The sequence below is a fragment of the Cnephaeus nilssonii genome (genome assembly GCF_951640355.1).
Source record: "Cnephaeus nilssonii genome assembly, chromosome: 10".
Classification (NCBI taxonomy): domain Eukaryota; kingdom Metazoa; phylum Chordata; class Mammalia; order Chiroptera; family Vespertilionidae; genus Cnephaeus; species Cnephaeus nilssonii.
In genome coordinates this window covers 18,925,842-18,949,538 of record NC_137081.1, presented here as the reverse complement: position 1 = coordinate 18,949,538, position 23,697 = coordinate 18,925,842, and the positions used below count along the sequence as shown (strand labels likewise).

General features: G+C 37.3%; 1 protein-coding gene across 1 annotated transcript in view; it reads left to right on the top strand.

The window, feature by feature from the left end:
• The window catches only part of ABCA12 (ATP binding cassette subfamily A member 12), a gene marked incomplete at both ends in the record, with an annotated part of 173,372 nt that overhangs the window by 117,208 nt on the left and 32,467 nt on the right, over window positions 1-23,697 (top strand). The window contains 11 exons of the mRNA XM_079782526.1: window positions 2,987-3,101; window positions 9,447-9,776; window positions 10,828-10,897; window positions 10,984-11,118; window positions 12,110-12,265; window positions 13,164-13,350; window positions 16,182-16,400; window positions 17,659-17,855; window positions 18,523-18,683; window positions 20,238-20,474; window positions 20,799-20,949. Coding sequence (XP_079638652.1) covers window positions 2,987-3,101; window positions 9,447-9,776; window positions 10,828-10,897; window positions 10,984-11,118; window positions 12,110-12,265; window positions 13,164-13,350; window positions 16,182-16,400; window positions 17,659-17,855; window positions 18,523-18,683; window positions 20,238-20,474; window positions 20,799-20,949 — 1,958 coding nt within the window. The remainder of the gene's footprint in view (window positions 1-2,986; window positions 3,102-9,446; window positions 9,777-10,827; window positions 10,898-10,983; window positions 11,119-12,109; window positions 12,266-13,163; window positions 13,351-16,181; window positions 16,401-17,658; window positions 17,856-18,522; window positions 18,684-20,237; window positions 20,475-20,798; window positions 20,950-23,697) is intronic.

The window sequence follows — 23,697 nt, the reverse complement described above, 5'->3', positions numbered from 1 at the left end:
AGTGCACGCACAGCTGCATGACTTCATATTACCCACTCTCTGCCAGTCTTACCTTTCTCTAGTCTGATGAGGGAGTTAAACAAGACAATCTTAAAATCCCTTCCAATTCTCATATTTAATTAGAAATATGTGAATGCATGGTCAATTGCATAGAAAGTTTTGATGGAACATATCATTGATCAACTCTCTAGATAAATAATGTGCTGCCTAAAACTATGTCATGTACCTTTAGTCCACTTGCTAGGAATCTTTAAAGTGGTTTTGCTGAATGAACAACAACAAAAAAAAACATACATAAGTATCACGCTGTTAGACAATTGAATATGAATGTTCAAGAAATCTTCCAGCCGGGTAACACTGAATGGCTCCTCCACTCTGGCCATAGTAAAAAAAAAAAAAAAAATGGTTGGAGGGCTAAGTGTTTTCAAGCTCATTCTCATACACAAAAGCTTGAGGCTGAATATTACTTTAAAGGAATTGTACACATTATTCAGCCCAGTTATTGCAATTTATATACAATACAGATGCTCTGAATGGTTTTTTCTTTCTCTGTATGGATGTATAGCTTCAACAGCTATAGACTCGAAGAGGGTATGTAACGCTTTGTGCAGCTGTGATACAGCAGACAGGCAAGGGCTGGGTCCGTTGGTTGTCAAGGTGAGCTGCTTATTGTGAAGGCCAGGAAGGACTTTGCAGCCTGACCCACGAGTGAAACGCAATGGCTTGCAGTAATAGTAAAGACCTGTGGGTTCAATTAAATGAAAACTCTCCTCTATTTTCCTGCTTCCTTTTTTCCCCCTAGTAAATCCCAGGTACATGGATATTTCATTTAAGACTAAAAGTAACTATACTTTGCATTCTATATGCGAGAATGATCATAATGCTTCACACGTACATAAACTAATAAACTCTGTCACATACAAAGTACTTTTGCATATATTAGCTCATTTGTTCCTCTCAAGCAGGTATTATCAGCCATGCTTTCCAGATGAAAAAAAATTAAAATTCACAAAGGTTATGTTATGTGTCCCAAGTTGTAGAGCTGGTACCCCACTGATCCTTAGATTATGAGACCAGCATTTTTTTTTCTTTGTCCTATATCAAATCTAAAATACACAATCACTTAAAAGAATCATTGCAGGGGATTTGTTATTAATGAATGAGGGCTTTTGCCTAATACTAGAGCCAGATGCAACATCAGGGCTGGATCTGAACCAAGACAAAATTCATTCAACCAATATCCTTTAAGTGCCTACTCCAGGCCAGACAGGTTCTTAGGAACCAAAAAATTGCATATGGCCCCAACCCTCCCTCACTCCTCTCCCACAAAAACAAAAAAAACAACAACAAAAAAAAACACCCTCATATTTCTGATGGAGTTACAGTTCTGATGCTAAAGTGAGAATGAATGATGGTGATGTCATGTTCCATTAATACTTGTATTTTTCATGGGGAACTTGAAGGTAATTCCTTCTTAGCCTTATAGATTAAAAAGGAAATGGCCTTGGGACCTTTCTCCAGGTAAAAGCCTCAGTGAAGCCTAATATGCAAATCAGATCAATTTAGAGTTTCTCTCATTGAAAACTACTCATTTGCTTAGCTCATAGAAAGACGGCCAAAGTAGGAAGCTATGGTTCTCAATCTTCTGGGAAATTATTTAAAATCCAAATCCCTTATCCCAACCCAGATATAATAAATCAGGAGCTTATGGGTGGAGCTCAGAAATCTGTGTTTCAGTAAGTAAGCCCTCTGGGTAATTCTGATGAATGTTCAACTTTGAGAAACACTGCATTAGAACCCTCAGGTATCATGGGCAGGTCACTCAGGAATACAGGTGGGTTCTGATGAGGTCTTCCTGTGTGTAACCCTCTAGTTCACACATTACAAAGAAAGACATTTCTATACTCTTTATGAAAAATCTCCTGAATTCAAGTTCTTTGTCTGCATTTTAAATTAAATGTCTTGAGTTTTATTTTATCTTATTTTGGACAATTTAGTTTAATAATCACTATGAACTTCCAAAGAGTACATAAATACAGTAATTTGGGAAGATAAACCAATTATCACCTAATGTTAAGTCTGCCTTTTAGATAAGAATTTGGTTTAGGCAGCAGGGTTTGGGGCCTTGCAATTATATCTATACTAGAGGCCCAGTGCACGAAATTCACGCGGAGGGGAGGGGATTCCCTCAGCCCAGCCTGAACCCTCTCCATTCTGGGACCGCTTGGGGGATGTCCGACTGCTGGTTTAGGCCTGATCTCTGTGGGCAGTCGGACATGCCTCTCGCAATCCAGGACTGCTGGCTCCTAACTGCTTGCCTGCCTGCCTGCCTGCCTGCCTGCCTGCCTGCCTGATCGCCTCTAACTGCCTCTACCTTGGCCCTGCACCTGGGACCCAGGATTCCCTCCTCCAGCAAGCCGCAGGCACCTGGGACCCCGGCCGGCTTCTCCCAGGCCAGCCGTAGGTGTAGGGAACCATGGGCAGGCGGCTTCACCCGGGCCGCAGCTGCCCGGGACTGCGGGGTGGGCAGCTTCTCCCTCTCCCGGGCTGCAGCCACAGCTGCAGGCACCCGGGACTGTGGGCAGGCGATTTCGCCCAGGCCCGGCTTTGTCAGGAAGGACGTCCAGATGGTCATCCGGAAGACATCCGGTCTAATTAGCATATTACCATTTTATTAGTATAGATGATAATCATTTTCCTGTACAAGACATACTCAAACACCCTTTAAACAATATGACAATTTTATCTAACACTTTAGAGCTGTTTTTTGTCCTTGCAGCCTTAGAGCAAGAAAATCATGGGCCTACTGTTGTCAGCTTCACATTTCATAAATAAAGGGGTAACATTAGTGATTATTTTCAATTTCAAAAATGAAGTATAATTTAAGTGTAAGAAGGAGTGTGTTTTTTATATATTGCTATCTGTAAGTATGACATTCATTTTGATCACTGAATTTTTCTTTTTGTTTGTTTGGTTTTTTTTACAGCTTCCTAACCAGTGTCTCTTATTCTCTTCCAATTGTGCTCATGGTTGCCTGGATTGTATTTATAGCTGCATTTGTGAAAAAGCTTGTTTATGAGAAAGACCTCCGGCTTCATGAGGTATATTGAGAATCTCTTCTTATTCTGAATAAGTTCTATTTATATAATTAATTACTATGATTTTCATTATACCTATACAAATTCAGAAAGCCTGAGTCATACCTTGTGTTTTAGAAATAGATTTTATGGAGGGCTGGAAGAGGTTAATGGGGGGAAAGGAGGGACTTGAATAATACTTTCAACAATAAAGATTTTTTAAAAAGAAATATATTCTTGCATCATAAAGGCAGCGGATAAGGTAGTATTTTGTTTTCCCCCAAAATTACATAGATGGTATTTTATAAAGTGTTTCTGAAAATAAAATCTGAATAATTCTGTATAAAATTTAAGTACAATTAATGATCCTAAGAGTAATTTTTGCCCAAAAAGTTACCTATAGGACTTAAGATCTATCAAAGATGTCTAAATAATAACAATAATGCTATTAAAGCAAGAAGATTATTGGCATGGTAATTAAATGAGTCCAAATAATGATATAAATATAGGTATAGATATAGAGTTGACCCATGGGGATTGGGGTCACTGGCCCCTGCACAGTTGAAAATCTTGCATGTAACTTTTGACTCCACCAAAACTTTATTTTTTTTTCCACCTAAACTTTAGTTGTCCCTTGGTATCCATGGAGGATTAGTTCCAGGACCCCCACAGATACTCAGATGCTCAGATTCTCAAGTTACTTATATAAAACGTCATAGATCAATGCATACAGTCCACCCTCCTCATTCTCAGATTTCCAACTGTGGACCAAAAATACTGTTTTTGATCCATGGTTTGTTGAATCTGGGGATGTGAAACCCAGACACAGACATAGAAACAGACACAGACACACACACACACACAGATATAGACAGACACAGACAAAAACACACACAAAACACAGACACAGACACAGATACAGACAGACACAGACACAGACAAAGACACAGACCCAGACACACACACACACACACACACACACACACACACACACACACACACAGACACACAGACTCAGACTCAGACACAGATAGACACAAACACAGACATAGACACAGCCAGACACAGACATAGACATATGGCTTGTTTCAGCTCTCAAGAAGAACATTCTCTTTCCAGAATAACTTGTCTCCTTCAATTACCTTCCCCTCTATCTCCCACTAACTCATGATTTATAGACTAAGAATTTCATGTTATGTTACTGTTAGGTTAATAATATAACAATGGAAGACAGTAGCTAGGAGGTAAAGCATGATTTCTTCAGCATATTCTGCATCATTATCCCCAAATCCAAAATATATTCTTTCTAGAATTCATGAAAAAGCATTGTGTGATTTTTGGATTGTATTGGAAAAGGAATTATTTTGTCTGCTCATCCTATAATGAGTCCATTCTTACACTCAAGAGTGAAGAGAAAGCAAAAACATTTCAAAACTGTAATTATTTCACAATAATTATTGCAAGTCCTGGCTGACAATCTGAGATAATTGAGTAGCCTGTTAATCTACTTGTACTTTTCAGACTTTGCTAATGCAGCTAGGCAATTGATTACTTCTCCTTACAAGGTACAAGGCACTGCTTCATATTTGTGTTAATTCAGTGTCAGGCTTCTAAGGTTGTCCTACAGTTTGAACCTACACTTCTTACCTTTTCTGTTAAATTCTGGTTGATCCTCATAGCTGCATTTTTAGATTTCAGTTACAAGTTGATAAATGAAGGTCTCATCAACTGGCTTGAGCCCTGTTGTATGCAGGACTGATTGCAATGGTTTCTTAATTCCTTGGACAATGATTTTGGTTGCAAATTCCTACCATATATTTTTCTTTCAGGTTCCTGGTACTCAGAAGTGAATCTTCACAGATTAATAGAAAATTTTGAAGTAGAAAACTGTGATAAAACTAAGTTCTTTTTTACTTCAAAATAAATATCTTCCTTAAAAATATTACTTGTGGTAGAAACACACAGGAAATGTGTGAGTTATAAACCTACATACATAATATATACATATGAAACATACATTATATTATTTTATGTTTAAAGGTAGTAATTTTTAAGCATCTATGTATATCACCAAAAAATATCAAAGCATAATAAAGAGTCCTTTCTCACTCAAAGACATGAAAGACATTTTGAACAATGAAGAAGTGTCTGTTTGGTAGTTCTGTGTCTTCATTTTTCAGTCATCCACTTACTAAATTTAACCAGCTGAACTTGGGGGTCAGTCACATGGTTAAATATCAGTGAACTTGGAATCAGAGGATCAGGCTTTGAATCTTCCAGTTCATATTCACTTAGGCCTGATCTCTTAAGCTTTCTGAAAGTTACCAAGACTTCATTCAGCACTGTATTTCTATAATGGAGCTCTCTCACTGCTGGAACATGGGAGGCATTCAATTAGCCATATTTTATCACTTCCAGGGTAATGATTTTTTTCTTCACATTTTAAAGACTCTGAAATTGGGATGCATTTGATAGGGTGTTATAATTTATTTGGCAGAGATTTTTCTTTCTTCGTTGCATGTAAAATTATGGCACATTTTAAAATCAGTGGTGTCCTGAATTCAAAGGAATATGGTCTATTTGCAAGATGAATGGAAGCAGGTGAGGAATGAGTGGAATATTCCCAGTGCCTCCTACTCAGCCTCCCGCCACTACCCACAGTTCTAAACTAATATCCTTCCTTTTAAAGATAAAAAAGCTAAACCCAGAAAGTGAGGGGTGACTTGCTGAAAATGGTGGAGCTAGTTAATAGTAGATCTGGCTAGAACTCAAGGGTCTTGACTTCCAATCAAATCCTTTCCACATCCACATCATAGCTACCTTCCCTCTCACAATGTTATTTTAGTAGCATGGACTCTTAAGGACGTTTAAAGATGATGATAATTTCTTAGGTTACCAGTGATTCAGAATTACTTTTTAATGTCATCCTTTGTATATTTAGTTAAATTCTAAAGCTACCCACTCTCTATTTCCTTCTCATTCTAAATTAAATTAAAAAGGTAAAACACACACACAGTCTTTTTCTTCTGTAATTGTTCTCAAATCTGGGCAAGAAAACCAAGTTAGTTGTTATTTCAATGAAACCAGTAATCCCTGACCTCCTTATGGTATGACTCCAGTGAATTCCTTTAACTTGATAAAGAAGTTAGCACAAATATTAATGACAAATAAGTTTATTCAAGAGATTAAGACTGTATTTTTAAAAATATTTCAAAATGTATTTCAATTGGGTTTTGTTCTGCATTCCTTGCTTTTAAAAATCAAAATATTAAAGCTATAGAAAAGCTGCTTTTATAACACATGGAAGAGTCCCTTTTCACACATTATATACATATATATGTATATGTGTATATATATGTATGTATTATATATTTGTATTATATATATTCTTCATTTATGGGTTAGTTTTATCTATTTTATTTAATGTAAGTCATTTATGGGAATTTTAGTGCCTATATTCAGTTGGAGTTGTCCTTTCTCAGTTTAGACAGGTAAAGTAAAATATTTATCAGCTGCAGATATGTTACCAAGAACTATACAAAGATTTTTAGTCCTTTGGTGCTTCACTTTAGACAACCTTTTATGCTTTTTTGTCATACATTATCCATATCACTAGGGGAAATTAGGAACATTTCAAGCAATGATCACAACATCCTGTACATCTTACTAAAAAGTAATAAAAATACCTACTGATATGAGAATTTTTTAAATTGAGTTAGAAAATATTATTCTTTACAAATTAGTGCTTGGCATATGATTGAACTGAATGAACAACATATTACTGTCAAGTAAAATATGTGAATATTTATGATTTCTTTTCCTGATAGCACTAATGCCAATCCCTGTGTATAAGCTTCATTTATGCAAAATCTTACAGAATCTCTTTCTTCTCATTAATTTCTGCCACAAACTGGGGCAGACTTTGGCCACTGTCCAGGGGATTTTCCTTGAGCAGCAGGTTATTGGGTGTTGATGCATTGCCCTGGCAGGTTGGGAAGCTTGAGACACGTGACTCTGCTTACAAAGCTGGCACCTGACAGCTGTCACTTTGAGGAGGAACTAACGACATCCAAGAAAGCATAGCTAACCATTCTCTCTGGGCCATCTTCCATCAGCAAGTTTGGTCTTGTTTATTATAACAAAGTTGGCAGGGAATCTAGATAATTTCTGGATGACTTACATGCTCTCATTGCTCTGACTCTTTATGAATAGCAGCTGTTCTCCTCATGGCATAAAATCCTAAAGTTTAAGACTGAAATTTCATGCTAGAATTTTAAGTAGTGAGTATTTTTGAAAGCACCTAACTCGATTTGTTTCGATAAAAGGCAATAACGAGTTTCCAACTTTTACCAAATCTTGGGAAAAGGAATCTGATCTCGAGTCTCAAAAATTTCAAAATTACAATGATAAACACCTTTAGTCCTGGTTTTCAGGTTTGCTGAATTATCTTTAACAAGGCTAAGGATGGATAATTTTTTAGATTTGTAAATATGTTATACTGCAGCTATCAACTGTCAGGAAAGGAAAACATATTCATACTAATGGAGTCAGCTTTATGTCATGTCCTTGATAGTGTCATGGATATTTTATACCCACTTTGTGAAGTATATTGACACTGTCTCCTACTGACATACATTGGTGGTGGTGGTGGTGGGGGGGGGGGAGGTTGGTAAATATATTTTGGAGACCACATAAAGTTTGGAGGTGAATATTAGCTTTGGAGTAGCTACATCGGTTCTATAATGCCTCATTTAATTATATTTAAATAGGCAGACACTCAGAAAAACAACAACAAAAACCACATCTTCCATCTTCAAATTACAAATAGCAAGAAAGGCAAATAAAGAGCTAACACATCATGGTCATACTTGAATAGGTGAATATCTTCGAAGTGTAGTCATGAAACATGACACAGTAATTTTCTCAAAGGGGTTGGGGTGCAGAGAAATATTTTTAAAAATAAAATCTGTAAGGATTTTTTCACACCAAAATGTAATTTTGTTTTCAATGATGGGTAAACTTCCACAGTGAATCTTCGCTCCATGCTGATTTTTTAACTTTGACCCACACGTCCCTTCCTATGGAAACATAGGTTGAGTCTTTACAACCAAGGGTGATAGGGCCTTGGAGGAGAGAGCAGTAGGGAGAAAAGAGTGTGTGGAAAGGGCAAAGTTAAGAGGAAAAGTCAGAGGCTTTTTCTCAGCGGTGATTAGCTTAAGGCCCACAGCTTAAACTGTTGGCAGTCAGGTAGCTGTTTCCATGGTAACAACTGGAGCAGAAGAGTTATCAAAATGTGATAAGTTGCAAAGGCAGAAAGTAAAATTCACTCTCTTGCTTGAGCACATTTCCCTTTTTTCCCCCTAGACAAGTTAAGAAGGTGGGGATTGTAAAGTTACTGGACTATTTCTTTGAGGTTCTTTTTTTTATGAAATATCAGATTTAGAAGTTTAATGTTAATTATGAATTGTTAAAACTAGAAACCAGGATATCCAGGTTCCTCCAAATACCACATGCCACCAAATTCGAGACAACCAAGGTTCAGGGGAATTTAGATCCTTCATAATCCTTTGAGTTAATGCATAGACACATCACGTTGGTCTGTTTTTCTATGTTGGTGAAATGCCTTGACTTCTATGAGTATCACTGAGTTATTAAAATATCAATTGAGAAAGATATAGATTCTCTAAGATACCTGAGTTCATTTTGAGTGTGTGGTGTCTTTTTGGAAAACCAAGATGACAAACCTGACCTAGGCTGCCAGTGATTTTAAAGATGGGGAAGGTGTGGCAAAAGCCAGAAAGTCTCCCTTCAAAATTTTCCCATCTTTTAAATTCTTAGGAATCAGGTCTGTTTTATATCTCCCAGGAACATGAATACTGATTGTTTAGTAAAAAATAATAATAATAATTTTATTATATCAGTCTCAACATTGAATTTTGCATAAACTATGGTTTTTCACCAGCTGAAAATACTCATGACAAATTTTATTTTCATGTTGTAAAATTCTTCAAGGGATACCATACATTTTGATGGTCTACTCTAAAGTAATTTAATCTGGAGACATCAGTTAGATACCAGTTAAAAATCGAATTGTAAACACACACACAAATAAAACCTTCACCATCCAAATAATTTATTATTTCATTATATTGGGATTCTCTGAGAACATACTAAGATGGGCTGGAATAAATGGTCAAATTACTTTCACAGAACAAGCATGGACACATACTTGACTTATGAAAAGCATAAAGATGCCTACCTCCTTCACATATGTGCAGTGTCTCTTGGGCATTTTTGCATGGTACAGAAAAATTGTTGTTTGAGAACATATCATCTTCAGCAGCAGCTAACACTTTTTCCTTTTTACAGTACATGAAGATGATGGGTGTGAACTCCTGCAGTCATTTTTTTGCCTGGCTGATCGAGAGTGTTGGGTTTTTGCTGATCACAATTGCCATCCTCATCGTTATCCTCAAGTTTGGCAATATTCTTCCTAAAACCAATGGGTTCATTCTGTTCCTGTATTTTTCGGACTATAGCTTCTCAGTTATCGGCATGAGCTATCTCATCAGTGTCTTTTTTAACAACACCAACATCGCCGCTCTAATCGGAAGCCTCATATACATCATTGCCTTTTTCCCGTTTATTGTTCTGGTCACAGTTGACGATGAGTTGAGCTATGTAGTGAAAGTATTCATGGTGAGTCAACTGTCACATGGAATGGCCAGTGTGTGAGAAAAAGGGATCCTTTTTGTTTTTTGTTTTTAGACTTTCAAACTGAAAATACAGTTATTTAAATTTAAAAGTTTAGTGATTGCAAAATAAGCTAAACTGTTCTGGGAGTTTTTTCTACATCATTGTGTACCCTAAAAGCACAAGACTATGAAGAAGAAACACTTCTCCCACAGTTTCTAAAACCATAAATTGATGCTGTTAAGAAATAGTTCCTGAAGAAAGAACAGTTAAAATGTAATCTGTCAAATTTTAAAGATCATCAAGATTTCTTACTTTAAAGCCTCTATTACTGGAATTATTCTTTCATATGAATGATTTTGATGTTTTCATGATATGCAATATAACTTACAGGCATAAAAATAAATGCACTAACAGCATATAATCAATTTTGAAATTTTTTTTTGCTTTTTAATTTAAAAGTACTAGATTAATTTAAGAATTTTAGTGAAAGTATTAAGATTATGACATTTGGAAAGCAGAAGTAAACCTCTTTATTGACTAAGAAGTTTCCATAAAGAAATAGAAAGTGATAAATAACTTTCATTTAACTTTGACTACTTTAGGTTTAAACAAAATTTAAAATTTTAATTTGTTGCAATAATAAGTATTCAATCAATTGATATTTTAGTATATTTTCTCATAACACTTCTATTACCTGAAAGCTATTTATAAAGTAAAAACATCATTTGGCTCCTAATATTTCATTTGACTTTAGTCTTAACATTGCATTACTTTGTACTTACTTATTTTTAAAAATTCTGAGCAACATTTAATAAGTTTAGGTATATATTTTAGATTTCTAACAAATCTTTTCCAAGTTACAATTTTCTTGATTTTATTTACTGCTATTCCCTCTTCTCTTCTCTCAGAGTTGTGACATGCTTGGTAAGGGACCTCTGTATTTTTAAATATGATTTTACTCTACATATGTCCAAAGTTTTAAGTGTGTTAAGATTCCTTTGGTGAAATGTATGAAATCTGTGAGAACTCTCATTGCTGTTTGTTCTCTTCACAGAGCCTTCTGTCGCCAACGGCATTCAGTTACGCAAGTCAATACATTGCACGCTATGAGGAGCAGGGCATTGGTAGGCTCACTTTTTAAAAGTGGATTTTATCTTTCACAACTGCAATATGTCTCACCCAAGAATAAATGTATGTGTTCACTTTACAGGTCTTCAGTGGGAAAATATGTACAGTTCCCCCGTTCAGGATGACACCACCTCCTTTGGCTGGCTGTGCTGTCTAATTCTAGCTGACTCTTTCATTTACTTCCTTATTGCTTGGTATGTCAGGAATGTTTTCCCAGGTATGAACATATTAACCAGCTATTACATATTTTCTAATATTTTATTTACCATATATAATCTCCAAAAATAAATTAGTTAAATACCAAAATTAACCAGAATTTTTCTAAGATGAGATAATGTACTTGGGAGTTCCTTCTCTGGTGTTTCTTTATAGGATGGAGTGAATTAAGAAGCATGGAATCCAGTCTTTACAAATAGGAGTGTAAGACAAAAGTCAGTCTCTTAATTCTAAGGAGAATTTACCAAATTCTAAAGGAAAATGACTAGTTGGGTTTTCCCCTTCTAGCTCTCAAGTAGCCATCATTTCTAACATGCTTAGGAGTTTTTCCATTAAGCCTTGTTTATACTGGTACATTTTTGTAAATGAATAAAAGAGTATTCTCTTTATATAAAGTTTGTATAAAAGGCAAATATGTAGATAGAAATAAGGTCAGTGGTTACCTGGGACTTGACTGGGCGTAGGGATTATCTGCAAATGAGCATAAGAGAACCTTTTGAAGTTATAGAAATGTTCTAATATGTGAATTGCACAACTTTATAAATTTACTAAACATCTGACTCTACTTATAATGAGTAAATTTTATAATATATAATCATACCCCAATGAAAATGTTCAAAAAGGAAAGAATAAAAGAAAAGCTATCTTTTTACTTTACTTTTTAAAAATATTTTTATTAATTTCAGAGAGGAAGGAAGAGGGAGAGATAGAAACATTTTGCTTTTTGCGTCCACAGCCCGGGCATGTGCCCCAGCCAGGAATCGAACTGTGACCTCCTGGTTCAGAGGTTGATGCTCAACCATTGAACCACAGAGGCTGGGCCACTTTACTTTGAAAACCAAGACCACGCTTTAGTTTTATATAGTATCAAAAAAACAACAACAACCCACAACTATTTTCTGAACCATATATAGTAATATGTTGTTTAACTTCTGATGCTTAATGTTGACAATCAATTAATAGTTATTTTTCTAATATATATTTTATTACAGGTACATATGGCATGGCGGCCCCATGGTATTTCCCAATCCTTCCTTCCTATTGGAAGGAGCGATTTGGATGTGCAGAGGTGAAGCATGAGAAAAGCAATGGCCTTATGTTTACTAATATCATGATGCAGAACACCAACCCATCTGCCAGCAAGACAAGTAGGTCAACACCATGTATTATTATGAGAGAAGTGATATTAAACTTACATGACTGGTGATTTCAATTATGCTTTATTAAGTGGCAAAATTATACTTTTCATCATGGATGAATATATCCACACGTATTTGTTTGGACTCTTATGGAGATTAAATTGTGGCTTTTTCTGGGCTCCTTAGCTCAGTTGGTTAGCATATGGAGCTAATTAGTCCAATATTGCAGATCCCTTTGTGGTCCAGTTAGACTCACACAGAGAAAAATTCTGTTCCTTGGCCACAGTCTGCACCCCTAACTCCAGCCATCTGTCACTACTCATAAGAAGTAACCAAGTAACAGGTATGGATAGTTTAGCACAACCCATCACCAAATCACCAACACTGGACAAACAGAATAAAACTCATGTCTTCCTGACATTGGAAGAGTAGTGTCATTTTTATAAAGTAAGGATGACCCAATAAGTGGTCTTTTTGTGATGCCTGAAAGAGATGCAAAAAGTAGTTAATGAACTGGTTTCTGTAAACCACAGATCTGAGCTAATGAGATAGCCTTGTCACTGTAAAATCACAGCTTGTAGACATTTATTTCATAAGTCTGGTATCATCTAGCCAAACAAACCTTTGACTTGTTTTTTCAATATTTGAAAATAAGGCAGAATTCAGTATAATGATGCTGTTTTCTGGTACTGCACTTTCTGACAGAGAAGGGCCATATAAACCTTGGAGAATGTGGTTCCACACTCTTACTCATTCTTTAACCAAGAGAGGATTCTAAACACTATAAAAGACCATTTGTTTCCAGAATTATTTTTTATGTAGAGGGTTATAATTTAATTAAGAAAAACATCTAATTTGTGGTTTCTTTCTTAGTAAACTTACAACACTTCTCTTGATTTCTCTCTAGGTCCTGAATACATGTTTCCTTCCAACATTGAGCCTGAACCTAAAGATCTCACAGTCGGAGTTGCCCTGCATGGAGTCACAAAGACCTATGGCTCTAAAATTGCTGTTGATAACCTCAATCTGAACTTTTACGAAGGGCATATCACTTCATTGCTAGGACCCAACGGAGCAGGGAAAACTACGACCATGTAGGTTACTCTTTAACACTTATTGTCACAGAAGCATGTTATTTAATATTTTCTTGCCTCTTTCATAAAACGTAAAGCCATTATAGCTCCCAGATGGATTAAGATGGCTCAACCTGTATACTGAAGGATGGAGTGTAAATCAGAGATCTTAAACTGTGAGCGCAAAGGGCAGATCAGCCCACCAGACAGGTTTATTTGTTCCACCTAGTGCTGGCCCACCCAGCACTTCTTAAAATTTTTATTTCAGTGCCAATATTAAAAAAAAAAATAGGGGAATGTTCTAATAAAAAACAAAAAAAAACCCACAAATATTCTTGGCATCTCTTAGATAAAAGGAAGTTTTGGCAACATTGAGACCCCAGTCTTGGGTCGGCACATTTGGTTGGGGTTTATTAGTGACTTTTTCCTCTCTTTTTAAAAATATATTTTTATTAATTTTAGAGAGGAAGGGAGAGGAGAGAGAGAGAGAAACATCAATGATGAGAGAGAATCATTGATCGGCTGCCTCCTGCGTGCCCTCCACTGTGGATCAAACCCACAACCCTGCGCCCTGGCCAGGAATCAAACCGTGACCTTCTGGTTCATAGGTCGATGCGCAACCACTGAGCCATGCTGGCCGGGCTAGTGACTTTTCTCTTAAAGGGGGCATCTGCTTTCTGGTTTATCTCTGGTCCCCATCAACCCATACTATGCCATGTGCCCAGGCTGTTTCACTTATTTGCTTCTCTCCTGGCTCACATATAAGCTAGAGTTTATATGCTCTGGTATAAACACACCCAGCCCCAGCTGCTCCTTCACAGGGAAGCCTCATAAAGAAACAACATAATCACCAGCTCTCAGATACAGATAAAAAAAAAAGACAGAAGTGGTACAGGAGCTGTTCTTTCTCACTCTTCACTTAACTAGCATTTTCTGGTATCTGAGTGGAGAAGAGAGTCAAATGTTTTAAAAGTGACATTGCTTTGACTTTAGTTTTGTTTTGTTTGCTATTCACTTCCCATGCTTCATATTGCTTAGCTGGGCATCAGCTCTAAGATGCTGTGGGCGCTTTAGCCCTTATTTGAGAAAAAGCATCAGTTGCTGGATATCCTATTTAGTATCATCATGAGTAAATTCAGTGACTGCCAAAGCATATTCAAATTAATTTATTGTGTAAATAAAAGGGGACAAAGAAAGGTCATGAAACGAGTGAACATGCAGCCATGTTACATGACCTGTTTAAATTCAGAATTGGCTTTCTCTTGTGAATAGAATGCATAAAAGGCAAGATTTCTAACAGGCAATAGAAGCCAATGGAAAAAGGAGATAGAGAAACTTTTGAAGAGGTTGTCATTTTAACCAAGAAAGTCACCATCTTACTCTTCTGAATATGAACCTTTAATATAAAGAATGAAATAGGTTATATGTGTGTTTTTTATCTTTATTGTTGAAAGTATTGCATATGTCCCCTTGTTCCCCCCATTGACCTCTTCCAGCCTTCCCCCTCCCTCTGCCCCCCACCTTACCACCCTATTTTCTGTGCCCATGGGTTATGCATATATGTATACAAGTTCTTTGGTTGATCTCTTCCCACTCACCTCCTCCCTGCCTTCCTTCTGAGGTTTAACAGCCTGTTCCATGCTTCTGTGTCTCTGTGTTTTAATGTGTTTTTACGGGAAGGATTGCTTATTGTATTGATCCCCTATGTAATCCACATTCGTCACTGAAGTTCTTAGCATTAGTTAGGTACTGACACAGAGTGGTGAGAAAACAGATCCTTTCCCTGACCTCATGGAGCTTACATTTTAGTGAAGAAAATAATTATTAAATAACTGCCCAGTTCACTCACCATCTAAAAGATGACAAGAAATTATCTAGGTGAGAATATTTTGGTCACAGAGTGGAGAAAAGAACTGGTGATGGCCAGATAACATGCAAGGAGTGGAGTTAGAAGCCTACAGCGGCAGTAGGCAAGTGGTGATGGGGGCTTGCGCTATGGTGGTGGCTGGAAAAATGGAAAGATGCTGGTGGAGTTATGAGGCTAAGATAAGAGGAGGATACAAAAACAACTGGGTCTGAGGCTTGTGCAACCATGGTATGAATTCACTGTATGATGAAGGAGGTAATATGACTGAGGGCATGGGTTTGAGTTCAAAGATCGTAAGTTCAGGTTTAAACAAATTGAATTAGACAGAGGACCCTGGAAGATATCTCCTTTTGCAGTGGTCGGCAAACTCATTAGTCAACAGAGCCAAATATCAACAGTACAACGATTGAAATTTCTTTTGAGAGCCAAATTTTTTAAACTTAAACTTCTTCTAATGCCACTTCTTCAAAATAGACTCGCCCAGGCTGTGGTATTTTGTGGAAGAGCCACACTCAAGGGGCCAAAGAGCCGCATGTGGCTCGCGAGCTGCAGTTTGCCGACCACAGTCCTTTTGGATGTATAAAGCAAGCCTGGAACTGAGTGATGAGATCTGGGCTAGAGATCTAAATTTGAGACTAACAGCCTATAGCTACTATCTGATGCCAAGGACATACACCAGTTTGCTGAAGGAGAGAGGGTACTGGCAATTACAAAGTCCAACAATTTCTGTCATTATTACCACCACCACCCCACCATTTTCATCATCATCATTATGCATTATTTACATAACACTCTTAATTATTAAAAGCTTAAAAGTAATTTTTCTTGTTTTATTCCAATTTAATACCATTTTCTTTCATAGTTTGACCTTATCTGAGGAGATAGACTATTAACTTTTTTTTTTCTAACAACTGAGATGTATTTATTCCTAAAATCTAGCTTCGATGCTTGGCTTACACCTGCTTTATCATTTCTTTACTTCTAGCTCCATGTTGACTGGGCTGTTTGGGACCTCAGCAGGTACCATCTATGTTTACGGGAAAGATATCAAAAAGGACCTGCACAATGTGCGGAAGAGCATGGGAGTGTGCATGCAGCATGACGTCCTGTTCAGTTACCTCACCACCAAGGAGCACCTCCTCTTATATGGCTCCATCAAAGTTCCCCACTGGACCAAAAAGCAGCTGCACGAGGAAGTGAAAAGGTCAGTGACGGCAGGAATGAGAATGTGTGTGGGTAACTCTTCTCCAAGGGAAGTCACGCTGTGGTGATAATACCAGTAGAGAACATTTTCTCACAAACCAGTTGAGTTTTAGGTTTGTTTGTGTGTGGGGTTTTTTTTTTTGTTTGTTTGTTTGTTTTACTTCTCTGGTCTCAAATACATTTAATGCCATACAGGTATTGTTTAAATGTCTTCAACTCTGGCTCCCATATTGCCCCAAATCCTCTGTTTCTAATCTCCATGACTACTATGCTGATTCAAGCCTCCTAACTCGACACCCAGCTTTTACCCTCCATTATATAGTTGATTCTTCAAAGAGCAGCCCGGTGACCTTTGTAAACCACAAGTCAGAGTATGCCATCCCTGAGGCCCTACTTGACCTGTTCCCAGGCTCACTTCTGATGCATTTCTTTCTGTTCTCCCAACATTGACTCTGCTCTTGGCACGCTAGCCCCGTTGCACACTTGCTGTTCCCTCTACTTAAAGCAGCTTTTCCCAAACATCTATTTGACTTACTCCTCCACTCTCCTGGTCTTTGACAAAATGTCACCTTCTGAAGAGACTTTCCTATATAATGTAAGTACCTAAAATATCATGCCCCGGGCACTATTTATCTCGTGTACCCTTATTTATTTATTCATTCATTTGTTATTTATTTAGAATAGATTTTTATTGATTTCAGAGAAGAAGGGAGAGGGAGAAAGAGATAGAAACATCAATGATGAGAGAGAATCATTGATTGGCCGCCTTCTGCACACCCCCTACTGTGACCTTCTGGTTCATAAGTCAATGCTCAACCACTGACCCACACCAGAGAGGCTATTTTTTATTGCCCTTATCACCACCTAGCTTATTGCATACTTACTTGAAAACATGTTTATCATGAGACACACAGAAATAATAACTTTATGGATAGGAACATTATCTGCTTACTGCTTTTCCACTTGTACCTAAAACACAGTCTGGCACCAAAAAGTAAGAAACTTTATAAATATTTGTCAAGTGAATGAATAAAATAATGAGCCACATATTCCTTTGTGTTGTTTGCTGAGCATTCATTTTACACCTTCAGCTAGATGATAAATAATAGAAAATTATGTCATGAATTTTCAATAGTTTATTGCACCTTGCTGAGCATATAATGGTTGTTTAGTGAATATTTATCATTTAGGGTACTTATTAAATTTTTGCAATATTCTAATGCTCTGTCAAAAGTGACCACCATACTTTCTTTTTGAAGGACTTTAAAAGATACTGGACTGTATAGCCATCGTCATAAGAGAGTTGGAACATTGTCAGGAGGCATGAAGAGGAAGTTATCCATATCCATAGCTCTCATTGGTGGATCAAGGGTGGTCATTTTGGATGAACCATCCACTGGAGTTGACCCATGTTCTCGCCGAAGTATATGGGATGTCATATCCAAGAACAAAACTGGTATGAGTACCTTCTTATAACTTCTCCACCCAACGGTCATAGGTTTGCTCTCTGGGATACACACAAGCAAACTGAAGCCTTTTCTGTTTATGATAATCTTCACTAAAAGTCCCACATGGGCTCTTCCTTTTCCCAAGTCTTCTCTTTTCCCAGCTAAATTTCTGGGACAGTGAGTTAATATTAATGTAGTGCCCACTTTGAGTTAAGCACTTAACTGGCCTTTTTGAGAGCATAGAAATCCAATAGAAGTTCCAAATTCTGCCTAGAGGAGCTTAGAATCCAATTAGAGAGACCAAACATACACAAATGAAGATAAACTGAAAACAGACTAAATAAGTGCTAACAGGATGTGAAGCAAAGAGCAATCAGAGTGGAGAGGATTAATCAGAGAGGAACATTCAAACAGTCTTTAAAATCACTGCTTCATAGTGATGAAAGGAAGTGGGAGACGGGAGGGTGGGAAAGAGAGCGAGACCCCTAAATACTTAGGAACACTCCTTCTGAATTTCTCTTTATTCCTTTCGGAAGCTCCTTCTGTTAGTTTTCCTGTTAGCTCATAAAATGTGAGTCTTCTCATAAATCACAGGATGTACTTGTGCTAACACTATATATCTTAGAACTGTATTTTCATTTTTCATTCTTTGTTGTTCTCCTCTGTGTTTTCAAGCCAGAACAATCATCCTGTCGACGCACCACTTGGATGAGGCCGAAGTGCTGAGTGACCGCATTGCCTTCCTGGAGATGGGTGGGCTCCGCTGCTGTGGATCACCGTTCTACCTCAAGGAAGCATTTGGGGATGGGTACCACCTCACGCTCACCAAGAAAAAGGTTTGTGGGAGAGAAAATACACCTCATTATGGGGTCATGAGTGAATTTTGTATGAAACAGGGGCAGAATCTCTCCAACTTTATTCCTTGCTAAAATTCACTATTCATATGTTAGATTCATGTTTTTCAAACTTGAGCAAGCATCAGGACACCTGGAGGTCTTGGTAAACCCAGACTTCTGGCCCCACCCCAAGAGTCTTGCATTCCATAGGTCTGGGCTCAGGCTCCAGATTTACTACATTTCTAACTGGGTCCTGGATGGTGCTGATGCTACTGGTCTGGGATCACAGTGAGAACCATTGTGCTAGGTAAAGAACGACTTATTTCCTCAGGTTACTGATGAAGGATCAGCCTTTCATTTTTCCCAGCACTTCATCCTGTAAGGCTAACAGGTAGATTTTCCTAACCTATACAAAGCAAATTATTATATTATGTTAGTACAGTTTTGGTAACATTATTATATTTAAAATCTTTCTTCTCAAAATATTAATGTTTATTGCATGTAACATTATTATGTTTAAAATCATTTTTCTTTAAATATTAATGTTTAGTGCATGTAAATGGCTAATTATTTTGTATCTACAATCTGGTAATATATTTATTTTGTATATTGTAAAAAAACAAAAATTAAAAAAAAAGCAAAGCAGATTAAGAGAATATGGCATCATATATTTAATTTCTGGTCAGTACTCCTCAAATGGCAATGTGGAGACCAACTCAGGCAGACCAATGGTGCTTTTCTTGTACATCTTTGAAAACCAAAAATGCTGACTAAGGATCCCTGTACTGCCTAAAATAGCATATGATTTATCAAATTGTGCAAGATGTATATGATATCAGTCAGGTTTTGACCACTGTCATTTATTTATCTAATCATCCTGATGTGTCTTTCATAATATTAAAAAGTAGTTTACTTTTATATTCATTAATGCATTCACATTTTTTTTGTATTGTGTGTGTTATGCCTTATGTGCCCAGGGCACTGTTCTAGGCATTGGGGATCTTGAAGATTAAAATCGCTGCCCTCATGGAGTTTATATTCTAATGGAGTGTGGGGAATTTAGGTGATACAATTAATAAATATACTTAATTTATTAGCAGGTGATAAATGCTATAGGTAGAAATAAAGCAGAGAATGAAACAAGGAATGCTTGAATGATGCCATTTTAAGTAGGGTAGTAAGAGAAGGAGTCTCTGAGAAAGTGACATTTGAGCCAATAGTTGGAGTTGGGGAGAGAATGAGCCATGTCACATAGTCTGGGGGCAAAGAAGCAATTGCAAAGGCTGTGAGGAAGGGCTGCACCTGAGCCTGAAGAACTCTCACACAGAAGAAAGACTGTGGTTTCAAGTGATGCAGAGGATGGAGAAGAGGTTGGAGAAGAGACAGGGTGAGGTGGGAGAATGGAGCCAGAGTAGCTATTTGCATACTATAGGGACCCCTAGTGGGACAGGGACCCCTAGGGGTGGACAAAAAGAATGCACTACCCTCTGATTAGGGCCCTTGGACACTACATGTAAAGACAAGGGAGTATTTAACTGCTGTTTTTGTCTCTAGAGTCCAAATCTAAATGCAAGTGCAATATGTGACACGATGGCTGTGACAGCAATGATCCGGTCACACCTCCCTGAAGCCTACTTGAAGGAGGACATCGGGGGAGAGCTTGTTTATGTCCTTCCTCCATTTAGCACCAAAGTCTCAGGGGCCTACCTGTCACTCCTAAGAGCGCTGGACAACGGCATGGGTGACCTCAACATCGGGTGCTATGGCATTTCAGATACCACCGTAGAGGAGGTACATCTGGACATTTCTTAAAGCTGATATAACTTGCTGTGCTCTTAAAATATTATGTATGGTGTTTTTTTAAAAAAAAGAAATATTTTTAAATTAACATGTCATAAAATCTTAAAATTATCTCAATATAATTCTTATGTAAGACTGACTTCTAAAAAAAAATACACGTGTTGCTCCAATTAGAGAATACCTATCTTTTACTACAAATGTGTTCAATTAAAGTCACACTTATTTTTCTCAATTAACATGATAAAAATTCAAAATCAAAACTGAGCCTAGAATGCATATTTTATGTTAACAAAGTGTTCTGTTTTTTCTTTCCAGGTCTTTCTGAACTTGACTAAAGAGTCGCACAAACCCAGTAATATGAGTCTTGAGCACTTAACACAAAAGAAGATTGGAAATTCCAGTACCAATGGCATCTCAACTCCTGATGATTTATCTGTGAGCAGCAGCAACTTCACAGACAGAGATGGTATAAATCTAATCACATATTTTGCTTAATGTCAGTAAATGACATAAATGAGAAAATCACATGACAGATTTTAAATTTAAAAAACTCAACTTTAAATTTTCTTTCTAAATGAAAAAAGATGAAAGAAATATTAGCCTTCTCTTTTTAAAAAAATATATTTTATTGATTTTTAACAGAGAGGAAGGGAGAGGGATAGAGAGCCAGAAACATCAATGAGAGAGAAACATCGATCAGCTGCCTCCTGCACAACCCCCACTGGGGATGTGCCCGCAACCAAGGTACATGCCCTTGACCAGAATCGAACCTGGGACCCCTGAGTCCGCAAGCCGATGCTCTATCCACTGAGCCAAACCGGTTTCGGCTAGCCTTCTCTTTTTAACATAAAAACATGTTTATTTAACTAAATCAAACTCTCTAAAAATGTTTTGAAGAATGTGAAAGAATTTCCTTGTTAGGGCAGGAATGAGTATTCTTCCAGCCACCAGTAGTCATTTTCAAGATGTAACTTACTACAATCTCAGATTTGTGTTCTACAAGTTAAAACCCTTCTTGTAACTGGTGCTATTCAACAATGAACAAGGTTACATTCACTGACTATTATTAGACACTAGAGGCCTGGTGCACGAATTCGTGCATGGTTGGGGGTCCCTCAGCCTGGCTATCGATCAGAGCAGGAGGGGGCCTGTCTTGCCCAGTCCTGATGGGGGCCAATCAGGGCCGGCCAGCCAGGGGACGGACCACGGGAGGTTGGCTGGCCACGGGAGGTTGGCTGTGGGAGCACACTGACCACCACGGGGCAGCTCCTGCATTGAGCATCTGCCCCCTGATGGTCAGTGCACGACATAGTGACAGGTCAACCAGTCATCCGTTCATAAGGGTCACTTAGGCTTTTATATGTAAGTGAAAATAATAGACATTTTAAAAAGTTAAAAATATAGTCATCACTCCTTATGGAACTCATTGGAAAACATGTCTAACCTTCCCACCTCTCTGAACAATTCAAGTACTGAGAAAATTCAGGCTCTGAGAAATGCTTTTGGAGGAGGGTCTCTGAATTGATGAGGTTGGACCTAATGGCTCTGACTCTAAATAAGAGGTCCCTCCCCCCATGTTCTTCACACAATATATGTTTGAAAAATTGTGTTTCTTGACATGACTTTGAGGAATTGAGCTCTTTTGAAAATAACTTTTATTCTGTTATTCTCTTTCTGACAGTTAATTTATTCCTTTGGAAACACTATTTTTTTTTAATAGTAAAATGATGTATAAATTATGGAGGAGTCATTTCAATAGTTTGCTGAAATTTATAAAAGTCTCTAGGAACAGAACTTTTCATCAAATATTTGCCTAGCTCCAAAACTCAGAAAAGGCAATCTCCAATGTTTGTATAATTCTGGAACTTGGGAGTCTCATTTGTCCTCTGCCATCTTCCTGATTTATCATCTTTTGGGGAACAGAGCTGTCGAGTCCATGAAATTGAGGACTTTGAAGGTGGTCATCTGCTTCAGGAAGTACATGTTCTGTATTTGTCTCATAATTTGAAGCTCTTCTTCAGTCAAAATGTACCCATCATTGACATTATCTTTTAGAAAGTTTCGTTTGATCCACCTGTAAGCCATTCTTAAGAAACAGAATTTTCTTAAGAAACAGAAAAGCATACTAATTAACTTAATATATTCAGCTCCTTCTGCAATTTCCCTTTGTAGAGATATGACTTCTCATTTAAAGTTGTTCACTCTGTTTAATTGGAGTTCATTTTAAATTAAGCAGCTTTGTATTTGTCCTTATCTGCTAAATGAAGATCATGATTTTTTGTGCTGCATAATTTGTGATGAAGAATTTAAAATATCCACAGAGTGGATACTGTCAACTTATCACATGCTTGCTTGGCAGCAGGCCTTAGGAGAAAATGTTATATTTGAACCTAATTTTAGGGGGTGTTGCTCAGATTATCAGTTGTAAGAGCACTAAGGAGGAAACAGTTTATGGCCTCCACAGTTGCTCTGACTCTTAGAAGTCATGGAATTTTCCTCAGAACCTGAAGAGCATTTTGGAGAGGAAGAGGGTAAACATTTTGCCTAATAAGCTCTTCTTTGTGATTCTAGTGGTAAAAATGGAGTTTTGAAATGCCATAAAAGTACACCAAATTTCTAAAGAGAATTTAATGAATAAATGTTTGAACTAGAATTGTACTTTGGAGGAGGCATTTTCCTTTCCCCATGTTTAAGGTGAATTCATTGGACTTCACATTAAGAATGAGAGACAATAAAATAAAATATACTATACCCCTAGCTGGTTTGGCTCAGTGGATAGAATGTCAGCCTGTGGACTGAAGGGTTCCGGGTTCAATTCCAATCAAGGGCATATGCCTGGGTTTTGGGCTTGATCCCCAGTAGTGGGTATACAGGAGACAGCTGAACAGTGATTCTCTCTCATCATTGATGTTTCTATCTCTCTCTCCCTCTTCTTTCTCTCTGAAGTCAATAAAAATATATTTAAATATATATACTATAGGTATAAGCCATGTAAAAAAATAAATAAGTAAATAAAAAATATTCTTATTTCAAAAAAAAGAATGAGAGACAGTGAGACTTATAATGACTAAGTTTTCCACAGTAGGAATGAGTTCTTAGATTAGGTTGATATTCTGCTTTCCATTTATCTTATTTGAATTCAATGTCTTGTTAGAAATTATCTCTTTGATATTAGTAATTAGTCATACATACTGAACCTTCACTGAGACTGGAG